The sequence below is a fragment of the Natator depressus genome, chromosome 7 (genome assembly GCF_965152275.1).
Source record: "Natator depressus isolate rNatDep1 chromosome 7, rNatDep2.hap1, whole genome shotgun sequence".
NCBI classification, from domain to species: domain Eukaryota; kingdom Metazoa; phylum Chordata; order Testudines; family Cheloniidae; genus Natator; species Natator depressus.
Genome location: NC_134240.1, coordinates 55,908,825 through 55,921,022, shown reverse-complemented (window position 1 = coordinate 55,921,022; position 12,198 = coordinate 55,908,825). Strand labels below are relative to the sequence as shown.

Below are 12,198 nucleotides of genomic sequence, written 5' to 3'. Positions count from 1 at the left end.
CAGAAAATCCCTTTTACCAATTAGCAGCTACAGTGAACTGGGTTCTTTAGTCTGAATTGCAACTATTATATTATATTTCAAGTTAAGTGTTATTGCAAGAACAGCAGTTTTCTAAACTACTGTAACACAAACATGTGGATTTTCTCTATTATTTATCAAATTTGAGACACAGATCTTTGGAATCTCAGTACCTGAACTTCATTTTTCCACTTTGAGGTGATGGGACACGCAGACTACAAGCTCTCCCAGTTTAGAAGCTAAATTTTCCTAGGTCTGCTATGCTGTTTCAAGTTCTATTAACTACTCACCATTGTTCCAAAGGGAATAGCCCGCGAAGCATGATAATAGATGGCAATGAAGTTAATGAAGAAGGCAGTGCCACACACCATCGCTGGAATAAGGAAAGCCCCAATGAACATTTGCTTTATCCATCGCCTTCCTGTAGGAAGAAACCATTAAACATATTTGTAATTGATAAAACATGTTGCACTTTGATTAAAATTCGTTTCTGCCACAGGTTTACCAGAATGTAAGTAGTTAGCCTTTTTTTTCCCCAAAATGAATTAAAGGAGTACTAGCTAACATACACAGGAGCAAAGGTAAACTTTTAAACTGTACTTCACTTTTAATCAAGCCTTTTTATTTCACAAACGATAACCATTCTTTATGGAAATATGGACATGGGAGAGTAACAGCCTACAATGGGAAATGCTAATAAGAATGCGTAAAACAAAGCTTGTATGTTAAATAAACAATGTTTAGAAACACTACTGATGGGTGTTTACACATAAAATTGTTTCCTTGTATCAATAGGCATCAATTCTGTTGTAAAATGTTTAAGTGACCAGTTAAATGCAACAGGAACGGCAGTGCAGGTTTATGGCTATAACAGCAATAATGCAGCAATGTTTCAACAAAGACTTAGAACACACAAAACACCACCCTACAATAATGTAGCTAAGACACGTGCTTAGCTTCACTATTTAATCACATTGCTCAGCATTATTCCCTTCTCTCCATTGCCCTGTCCTCCTCCTGTCTGTATATCTAAAGACTAAGTTTTTCAAAGACAGGAATATTGGGTAACATTTTCAAAAGCGCCTCAATGATTTAAAAGCCCCATCTTCTGCTGTCACTGAGTAGAGCTCTTGAAAATGTTACCTATTGTCTTTGTATCTCAGTAAAACACCTAACACTACTGGTGTTAAATGATACCATATTTAATCAACTCAGTAATAAAATTTAATTCACTATAATAGGCACCTCCAACAAAAAAGTAAGACAAGTCAACAGGTAAAGGTCTTCCACAATCTAGACAGATGTTAAGGGATTTGCTGCTATGCCTGAGTATTCAAGAAATCTTGCAGACCTTTGTTTTGTGGTCTTGTGCAACACCTCTCTGTGACTGCCTTACTCCAGTCTTGGCTGAATTTCCTGTATCTGCTATTAATCTATGAATTTGTGCTAATTTTATTTAAACACTCAGTGTCTGGATGCATCTGTACAGCTTACTGAATAGAATGAAGCAAGGAAACCAACATATGGTTTCGAGAATTGCATATGGACTACAAACTTCCATTGTGCAGGAGCATCAAAAGCATTTTAGGGCTTGCCTACAGTTTTTGTAACCAATTTAGCCAGATCTGTAAAAAGCAGATATAAAATTAATGCAACCTTCTAGTATGGGGCTTTGCAGTAATATAGCTTGTGTTGGAGATACAGGCATAACACCCCTATGCTGGTAAAACTGATCTGGTTTTCTACAGATGTCATTAAATTGGTAGAAAAACTGCATGCAGACCAAGCCTTAGACATTTATGACCTTTCCAAGCTCTCAGATAGCAGGGAGATTGATGCTGTAGAAAACTAAGCATTGATCAGCATTTCTTGCTAAAATTATACAAGCTTCTGTTTTAAACATTCATCAAAACCAATTTTCTTAATGTTTAATAGAATAAAAATAAATATTAACTATTCTCTTAATGCAGCACAGGAGAAGGGGGAGGCTGGAGGAATGGCAGCAGCACTGCAGATCAGAACTCAGAAGCACTGGTGGGGCTATAAGGAGAAGGCTGCAGATAGGTAAAGTTGGGCTTTTGCTGTCTACCAATATTCACTTTTGCATTTGATGGAGTACAAACTGATTACAAGCTGAATAAATGTGATCAGGAACAGTCAGCATGGATTCACCAAGGGCAAGTCATGCCTGACTAATCTAATTGCCTTCTATGACGAGATCACTGGCTCTGTGGATGAGGGGAAAGCAGTGGACGTGCTGTTCCTTGACTTTAGCAAAGCTTTTGACACGGTCTCCCACAGTATTCTTGCCAACAAGTTAAAGAAGTATGGGCTGGATGAATGGACTATAAGGTGGATAGAAAGCTGGCTAGATTGTCAGGCTCAATGGGTAGTGATCAAAGGTTCCATGTCTAGTTGGCAGCCGGTATCAAGTGGAGTGCCCCAATGTTGGTCCTCGGGCCGGTTTTGTTCAATATCTTCATTAATGATCTGGAGGATGGTGTGGATTGCACCCTCAGCAAGTTTGCAGACACTAAACTGGGAGGAGAGGTAGATACGCTGGAGGGTAGGGATAGGATACAGAGGGACCTAGACATATTAGAGGATTGGGCCAAAAGAAATCTGATGAGGTTCAACAAGGACAAGTGCAGAGTCCTGCACTTAGGACAGAAGAATCCCATGCACCGCTACAGACTAGGGACCGAATGGCTAGGCAGCAGTTCTGCAGAAAAGGACCTAGGGGTTACAGTGGACGAGAAGCTGGATATGAGTCAACAGTGTGCCCTTGTTGCCAAGCAGAGCCAATGGCATTTTGGGCTGTATAAGTAGGGGCACTGCCAGCAGACTGAGGGACGTGATCGTTCCCCTTTATTCGACATTGGTGAGGCCTCATCTGGAGTACTGTGTCCAGTTTTGGGCCCCACACTACAAGAAGGATGTGGATAAATTGGAAAACGTCCAGCGGAGGGCAACAAAAATTATTAGGGGACTGGAACACAAGACTTATGAGGAGAGGCTGTGGAAACTGGGATTGTTTAGTCTGCAGAAGAGAAGAATGAGGGGGGATTTGATAGCTGCTTTCAACTACCTGAAAGGGGGTTCCAAAGAGGATGGATCTAGACTGTTCTCAGTGGTAGCAGATGACAGAACGAGGAGTAATGGTCTCAAGTTGCAGTGGGGGAGGTTAAGGTTGGATATTAGGAAAAACTTTTTCACTAGGAGGGTGGTGAAACACTGGAATGCGTTACCTAGGGAGGTGGTGGAATCTCCTTCCTTAGAAGTTTTTAAGGTCAGGCTTGACAAAGCTCTGGCTGGGATGATTTAGTTGGGGATTGGTCCTGCTTTGAGCAGGGGGTTGGACTAGATGACCTCCTGAGGTCCCTTCCAACCCTGATATTCTATGATTCTAAATGGAATAAATGTTTTGCTAAGATTCCAGGAAGATTATTCTTCATACCATAAAGAATGGCACAAATGCAGTAAATAATACTGTGCAACTCTATAGCACCTTCCATTCACTCTTTGTAAACATTAAGCCTCAAGGTCCCTATGGAGAAGGTAAAGTGATAACAGGGATCACTTCAACCACTAAAGGCCAACTCAGGGGTAGAACACATAAGCTGTTTAACAGCACACAGGAACAGGAGGCTAACCTATCCATTTGGTACCATAAGGGGTACTCAACAGGCAGAATGTAATTACTCAAGTTGGAATTTGACCAGACTACCACAGTTAACATCCTTATATTCCTTACTGATTTAAATAGATACTACCAAGGTTTTAGCAAGCTTTAATACAGGGCATGCAACCAAGAATGAACAGGGAATGAAGCATCGTTTAGATTCAAAATCTCTTGTATTGATTAAAAACTATGGATTTCATGTGACTTCATTAACTACCTAAACACCACCTGTAAAAGACCATGCATGTTTGTGCTGTTTATAACAGGAAACAGAATAAACCTGCTATATAAAATAGTATGATAAAAATGCTGACATTTGAAAACAAGTTACCTCCTTGTCTAGCATAAAGGCTTCCTCCAAAATATCCATTCACTGGGGATGTTGCAGCATAAACAAATATAGCTGTGCTAAGCATTGATCCTCGCCTAAAATAAAAAGACTTTTTTTTTGTAATGCCAATAGAAATGCAAAAACTCAATTACAGCAAAATATTCACAGTAAAACAGGCATAGTCATTGGAAGAAATATAACTGCTATTTTTAGCTAGTGCAGAAGTAAGAGCTGATCAATGTGTCTAAAGTTTACTATTTACAGTGAAAATAACTGTTTCCATTCAAAGCTGCTCATCAGCCTCATTTAACCAGGCTAAACCAACTAAAATTAATACAGTGTCCCGCCCCCCCCGCCCCCCGATATGCTTAATTCCACTAGAAATAAAGGCAGAAAGTATCACCTTTGACCAAAGTGTTTTGATTTTTTATAAGCCCTGTGTTACAAGAACCGAACTATATAACACACACGTGTAGCCATTGTAGCAATACAGCATATTGCTCAAAACATTTCTAGCGTCAGTGCTTACTGGGAGCACTTAAAATTAACTTCTGACATATCTGCAGATAAAGGGGAAGGAGAATTACTTACCTTGGACAGTAACTGGATTTCTTTGAGCTGTGTCCCTATGGGTACTCCATGTCATGATTTGTGCAAACTTTTGATCAGAGATTTTCAACAGCAGTGTCTGAGGGTCCAGAGTTGTACTCTTGATAGCCTCGTGCTCTAGTACACGGCTATAGGGGAGCATGGGCCCATCGCCACTTCAATTCCTTCTCAGCCACGGAAGTCCAGCAGACTCCAAGGCAGAGGGGGAAATAGGGCAGATAGCAGAGCACCCATAGAAACACACATCTTTAAGAACTCCAGTTACTGTGCAAGATAAGTAACCTCTCCTTCTCCAAGGATTGTCCCTATGGGTGTTCCATATCAGGAGATACTTGAGCAGCAGCGCCAACTACAGAGGAGGATGCCGAGGCTGCAGAACTGGTATGGACCATACAACAGCGTTCATGAAAGTCGCATCAGCTCTGGAAGCCGGTACCAGAGCATTGGGCATACTGCTAGGAAAAAGCATGAACAAAAGACCAGGTGGCTGCCCTGCAGATGTCTGAGACAAGTATGTTTTTCAGTAGGGCTACAATGGTAGATTGAGCCCCGGTGAAATAGCTAATCACACTTGCAGAGGGGAGAACCCCTGAGGCTTCACAACAAGTTAAGATGCATTCTGCAACCCATTTGGACAGTCTTGGGGTGGAAACTGGACGTCCTTTGTTTCATTCTGCAATTGAGATGAAAAGCTATGGGGAGCCCCAAAGAGCCTAGTCCTGTTGAGGTAAATGGCAAGAGCTCTTATGTCCAAAGAATGGAGGCTCATTTCTTCTCTTAAAGAGTGAGGCTTGGGATAAATCACCAGTAGGTGAATCTCTTGATTAATGTGGAAGTCTGAAGAAACTTTAGGTAGGAAGCAAGGGTGTGGATGTAGCATCGCCTGATCATGATAGACCACCACGTATGGTGGGTCAGCTGTGAGGACTCAAAGCTCCCCTACCCTCCTGGCCGAGGTGATGGCTGTCAGGAAGCGGTCTTGAGGGACAAATGGAGGAGGGAACAGTTCCCCACAGTTCCAAATGGGGGTTTCCTCAGCACACTGATGACAAAGTTGAGGTCCCACAGTGCAGTTGCCTCCTTGACAGGACAGAAGAGGTTGAACAGGCATTTGATATAGCTCGTAGTGATTGGGTGAGTGAAGACTGAAAACTCCTTGATGGGGGTTGAAAAGCTGTGGTGGCAGCTAGGTGAACCTTAATGGAGCTCAGCAATAAGCCTCTGGTTTTTAAGGTCAGCAGGTACCCAAGAATGTAAGACAGACAGGACTTGAGCGGAGGTACAGATTGGAGGCTGCTTCCAGACTAGGTGAATTTCCACCTCTGTAGATAAGTTTTCCTTGTCATGGTTTTCTACAATTACGCTGGATTGTTTGTACCTCTGGAGAGCAAGCTTTTTCTATACCAGAGAACTATCTGGCACCCACATCTTGAGCTGAACCATAAGGAGATTGGGGAGGGTGATGGATCTCAACTCTTGGGTGAAGACATTTCGCTGTCATGGGAAGATGGTGAGGCAGTTACAGAGGCATGCAAACCACGCCTGGGAACACCACCTGTCTCAGCTACAACTGTGCTATGAGGATGGCTAATAATTTCTCCTGTTTCAATTTGTTTAGCACCTCGAACATTAAAGGCATAAGTAGATAAGTGTTTAGCAATATATAAGGCCAAGGAATCATCCATAGAGTTGCAGCCTTCCCCCTAAGCAGAACTGTTGTCAGAGATCTCCCTCTGGATGACCCCAAGTAAAGACATCTCTCTTTGAAACCCTCATTGTTGAGTTTCCACTCGCAGTTGATCTGGAAATGCCAGCAGGTGGAGGAGGCATGACACCTTCACCTGGTGACCAGGAGGATTTATGCAAAGGTTATGTTTCTTCCTCCTCACTGGCTCCTGATCCTTTGCAAGGTACTCCTTTGGAGCAGGTCACAAGGATAGTGCTGTTGTTCCTGACATGCCCTTTTACGAGATGGGACCCTGCAGAACTGGCTGTCATAAGGGGCCCATGGGATCCATAAGCACACTGTTGTGGGGCATAAGGGAAGGTGTTAGGAGCCCAAGGTTGGTGGGTCTATCTCCTCATGAGAGATTCCTCCTTAGGATGTACACCACAAGGGAGGGAGGGAGGGAGGTTGGAGGGAAGGTGGAGGACCCTTATGTAGACACCTCAGAACTGGATGAGGTATCATCCCACATGTCCATTGGAGGTGCAAGTGGCCGAGCCGATATGGGGCCAGAAAGGGTCCTGTAACTTCATGAATACCAGAGGTCAATGCTTAATTGGATGGTGAGACAGTGCCAGAGGATGTGTCGATACTCGCTGGAAACGTGTCTTGGTACTCTCAAAGAGTTTATGTGGGACTGGTGAGTGTGTGGGTAGCAGAGGACAAGTCACTGTTGAACATAGTAGGATCGGAGGGCAAGTAGGCTCCAGGAGATGAGTTGGTACTGACAAAGCATCTCCATAACCCTCAGCAATGGAGATTCAGGCTCTTCCAGAATTCAAAAGTCCTCATGAAATAGGAGCCTGAATGATACCAGGGACTTTGGATAGGGGTCCTCAGAAGTTAGTATGTCAGGATGTACTGGAGACAGTGTTGACACACTGTCAGTACCTCCTTCTTGGCTGGATGCAGAAAATGGTACTGAAAACAAATTTTGGCTTGGCTCTGCGTCCTTGTGTTTGGAAGGCACTGACTCTGGTGCTGATGCCAGTGTTGCTGTAGGTTGTCTATCTGACTGCTTCTTGGTATACAGTGCAGTCTTCTTAGCTGGTGCCATGGTCTGGATACCAGAGGGGATAAGAGCTTCAGTGGCACCCATATCAGGATGTGAGATCTCCTGAGACCCAGACCAATAGGGTGACTGCCCCCTTCCTTATCCAGTTCTGGAGAATTGGGTCTTTTCTTCTTTGAGGGTCTGAGTGGTTGTAAAGGACCCCCAGGACCTCTGCTTACTACCATAGCAGAGACTGTTACCAGGGTTCTGAGCAACTGGATCCAAAGTACAGGGGGGTGACTAGCAGATCTTACATTTGGATGGGAGGTGAGTCTCTCACAGGCAGCAGAAACAGCTTGAATGTCTCTTGCTGTGGGAAAAAGACCTATGGCAGGTCTGGCAGGATTTGAATCCCGGGCATAACCCAGGCTCAAGGCCACAGATCAAGGCCCAAGGACAAAAAGCCCAGATCGGGCACACAAAGAAGAACAGGGGAGAAAAGTACCCCTACTTGGCAGAAACTGGGCTAAATGGCAAAACAAAAAAAAATTTAAAGATACCTAAAGGAAAAAGAGATAAAGAGAGATAGCAAGCTGCTTGGCTAGCTAATGGACACCGCGACACTCCATTTCGAGCTGCTGGTGGTTGAGAAGGGAGTGGAGTGGCAGTAGGTCCACCCCCACTCCATATATCCTTGTACTGGAGCACAAGGATATCTAGGGTGCAAGCACAGAGCTGCAGACACTGCTAACAAAAATCTCCGATGAAGAATACACAGGCTTGAGTGCATCCTGATGTGGAGCACCCATCGGGACACTACCTGAAGAACTACTGTTAGCAAAACATTAAAACTAGTATTAAGAAGAGTCACCTAGTGTACATTTGCAAACTGGTTTTCACAAGCCCTAAATATGTGATACTCCTGCCATCTATTAGAATCCAATAATTTAGAAATGGAAAATAAATAAATCTTAGAGAACACTATGGAAAAAACATTCAAAAATTGCAAATGCTGTATTAAATCTCCATTAAGCAGACAACAAGGCTCTCAGATGGTTCCACGAAAGGGACCATTGTGATCATCGAGTTTGACCTGCTATTAATTCCTGTTTGAACTAGAGCACATCTTTCAGAAAAACATCTAATCTTGATTTAAAATTTGCCAGGGATGGAAAATTCACAATGAACCTTGGAAAATCATTCTAATGGTTGATTACCCACGCTGTTAAAAATTGCATCCTATATCCAATCTGAATTTGTCTAGCTTTGAAGTCCAGCCATTGGATTTGGTTATACCTTTGTGTGCTAGACTGAAGAGTCCTCTGCCCAATTTCTGCTGACCATGTAGGCACCTACAGACTGATCAAGTCACACCTTCACCTTCTCTTCATTAAACTAAATAGACTGGGCTCCTTGAGTCTATCACTATAAGGCATGTTTTCCAGTCCTTTAACAGTGCTTGTGGCTCTTCTCTGAATCCTCTGCAATTTACCAACATTCTTCTTGAATTGAAGCCATCACAATTGGACATGCAGTATTACAGTAGCAGTCACACCTGTACCATACAGAGGTAATATAACCTCTCCACTCCTACTCAAGATTCCCTTGTTTATGCATCCAAGGATCATCATATTAGCCCTTATGGCCACAGCATTGCACTGGGAGCTCACCTTCAGAGCGAAGGTATCAAATTGAAGCAGAAGAGTTCAGTGGCTTTTCAAGGCATCCTCTCATCGATATAACAAATATAGAACCATACTTGTTTTGGTCCATCCTTTGATCATTTAAGGGCAAAGCAGGCTCTGACACTAAGCCACAAAAGGCAGGCCCAGAACAATTTCCTTAACCGGGTTGTAACAAAAGGAGACTCGAGCACTGCTCATTAATAGAACAATGTTTCCTCCAATAAAAGCTGACCATGCTGAGGTGGTAACCAACAGCAGAATTTCAGCCAGACCACTGTATTGTCAGAGTCATTCTGTTGGAAACTCCCACTACTGTTTGGTGGTGGTCTGAAATTAAGTAAATATACCTGGTTTCAGAGTAACAGCCGCGTTAGTCTGTATTCGCAAAAAGAAAAGGAGTACTTGTGGCACCTTAGAGACTAACCAATTTATTTGAGCATGAGCTTTCGTGAGCTACAGCTCACTTCATCGGATGCATCCAATGAAGTGAGCTGTAGCTCACGAAAGCTCATGCTCAAATAAATTGGTTAGTCTCTAAGGTGCCACAAGTACTCCTTTTCTTTTTTTAAATATACCTGCTGCATTAAAAAAAAAAAAAAGTCAGTGTTAACCTACATGAGAGCCTACTTGAATCTTAAAAGTGAGTCCCATGTTTCTGTTTTAAAATTGGTTAACAGATGCCAATTGTGATAGTTGGCTTTTAAATTGGTTCAAGTAAAGATGACTATGTAAAATTACAGGCCCAAATTCTGCTTCAAGCGATGTTACTGTAATCCAGAATAACTCCAACGCAGTCAATGAATTCGAATGTGAAATGCCGTGCAGATATTTCGTATCCACTATTTTTACTTATATTCCAGAAGAGCCCTAATACTACAACTTTCCTGCAACACAATGCAATATTAACAGCTGATGTGACCAAATGCCAACCACTTGTTCTCAGGTGAAAAATGGTGAGTGCCCCAAGAGGCTTTACGGGGTATTTTATGGCACTGCAGAGTACGTAAAATGATCACTCAGTTTATATTAGTATGGTATGTCACACTTTTCAGCTCACACCATTTTCCTACTACAGGTCCATTTTTGGATCAGAGCTTAGTAAATGCTCAGTTGTGCTCTGAGAGCCAGACCACTACCTCATTGTGCATGGAGCACCTGCACGGAAGAGGACAGGTAAGCATATGCAGGTACATGAGTTCAGTCTTTTCCCCCTCATGTTTTACATGCATCAGATATCACTAGTAGTGTGAGTTTCTAGTAGCACCACAATGTGCAAACATTCCAAAAGTGAAAGTAGTCGTGGTCCCATCCAAAAAATGCTGGCATTCTAAAACACTTAGAATTGTATTTAATTTTCAGCTATCCGCATCGTGGGGACAATCACTGTAAAACCAAGAAAAGCACACTAGGCAACAGCATTTTAAAAGTGTTTCAGGATAAGTGAAAACAAGGCAGCTAAATTCAGAAGCTGGGTTCCCTCTAGTGGCAAATACAGATAGTTACAGATGACCTGCAACTGGGAATAAAGCTGAACTGAGAGGGAGAAAGTTTAGTCACTCTTTAAAAAACTTGCTAATAGTTGGTAAAATTGCTTCTGTTGTTGCAGCACACAAAATATAATAACTGCTTCCCAGAACAGACAAAGCTAGTCCAGGTCCCAGTGGTCACAATCTAAAAAGGCAAACAGATAAAGGGTTGGGGAAGAGACAGCCATCCCCCCAAGCAACGTGGTCAAGGTGATAGCTACGCAACAGTGAGTTTAATTTAAGCTGGTCCTCGTTTTTATGTTTTAGATGAGTATTTAACGCCAATTCCTAAATATTGGTACAGACTCCAGTCAGGACTGTACTGTTCTAGGTATTGCACACACAAAATTGAAAAGACTCTCTACCCCAAGAAACTTAGAGCCAAAGTCGCCAATTCTGTGGAGACTTATGCATGTGCTTGACTTTATGTAATGTGAATAGTCCCACTGAAGTCAAAGGCACTGCTCACAGCATGTAAAGTTAAGCACATGTGTAAATCTCTACAGAAGTACAGCCCAAGTAATAAATAAAAAATACTTCCTTAAAGATTCAGCATCTCACTTCAGTTAAATGTGTGATCTCAAAAAATATCCTGAGACTTTTTACCTCCCACAAAGTCCACCAGTAAAACCAGGGAACACCAGACTTAATTTTGATACTTGTAAGATAAAAACAAGCAATGAAAAAAAAAATAAAAGCTTTTCAGACTTTCTTTGTTAAGTCATATAGTAGCAACAAAATCAATTTCTATAAAAAAAATTTGCTAGTCACCTTTGAACTTTAGGACAAAACACTGTTTTAGGTTTCAATTGAAACTGTACACAGAATTCATAACCAGTTTCATTTTTACAAAAAGTCTCAAAAACTTTCAGATGTCAAAGAGGGAGGTACTTCATTAATATACTTACTCTGTGTATAAATCCTCTATCATTGCAACAATGATAACTATGAAAGAAACTGCAAAGATTTGGCAACCAGAGCCAATAAGCGATGAAAATATTAAAGGATGACTGGACGGTCTAAAAACATCGCCATGGACCTGTTTCCACCCATATTCATCACCCAGATCTCTGTCCTGTGTATAGAAATACAGTTCAGTTATAAATATCATTGCCAAGTAATAAGTGAGAAAAACAAGATGCCAGGTATGAATTAAAGTCTGCCTTAATGGAATCCTTAAAGCTAGATAAATTAATTCTACGGGACAAATACTCCATGAAGAACAAACATAAAATGCACAATGAAAGTCACTAGTGGAAAGCTAAATCCATTCAGAATGGTTTTGCTTCCCCAACCTACAAATGTCAGTCTTTAGGGGTTTACACAGGCTTCCAAAGCACAGGGGACAATAGGAAGGATTTTTTTTTTTTTGCTTTATTTTTATTTATTTTTTTTTTTAAAGATAGCATGTGTGAAATTGGCACTTGTGGAAGATGGCTGCTTGAAAGCTCTGGAGACTGAAGGCCAACTTATCCACAAAAAAGGATTATCATGAGTCATGGTAATGCATTTTTTTCTACAATGCTCTACCAACGTGCCTCACACATGAGTTGGAGGGACCAGCTCTTGCAGGGCCGGAGGGGACCTCAGTTTCCATACCCAGTCAGTTTTTGGCCCCTCTACACAG

General features: G+C 42.0%; 1 protein-coding gene across 1 annotated transcript in view; it reads right to left on the bottom strand.

Moving 5' to 3' along the window:
* TM9SF3 (transmembrane 9 superfamily member 3) overlaps positions 1 to 12,198 on the bottom strand; it is an 82,404-nt gene that overhangs the window by 29,845 nt on the left and 40,361 nt on the right. The window contains exons 7-9 of the mRNA XM_074958541.1: positions 11,480 to 11,646; positions 4,032 to 4,126; positions 309 to 439 (exon numbers count right to left, since the gene is read on the bottom strand). Coding sequence (XP_074814642.1) covers positions 309 to 439; positions 4,032 to 4,126; positions 11,480 to 11,646 — 393 coding nt within the window. The remainder of the gene's footprint in view (positions 1 to 308; positions 440 to 4,031; positions 4,127 to 11,479; positions 11,647 to 12,198) is intronic.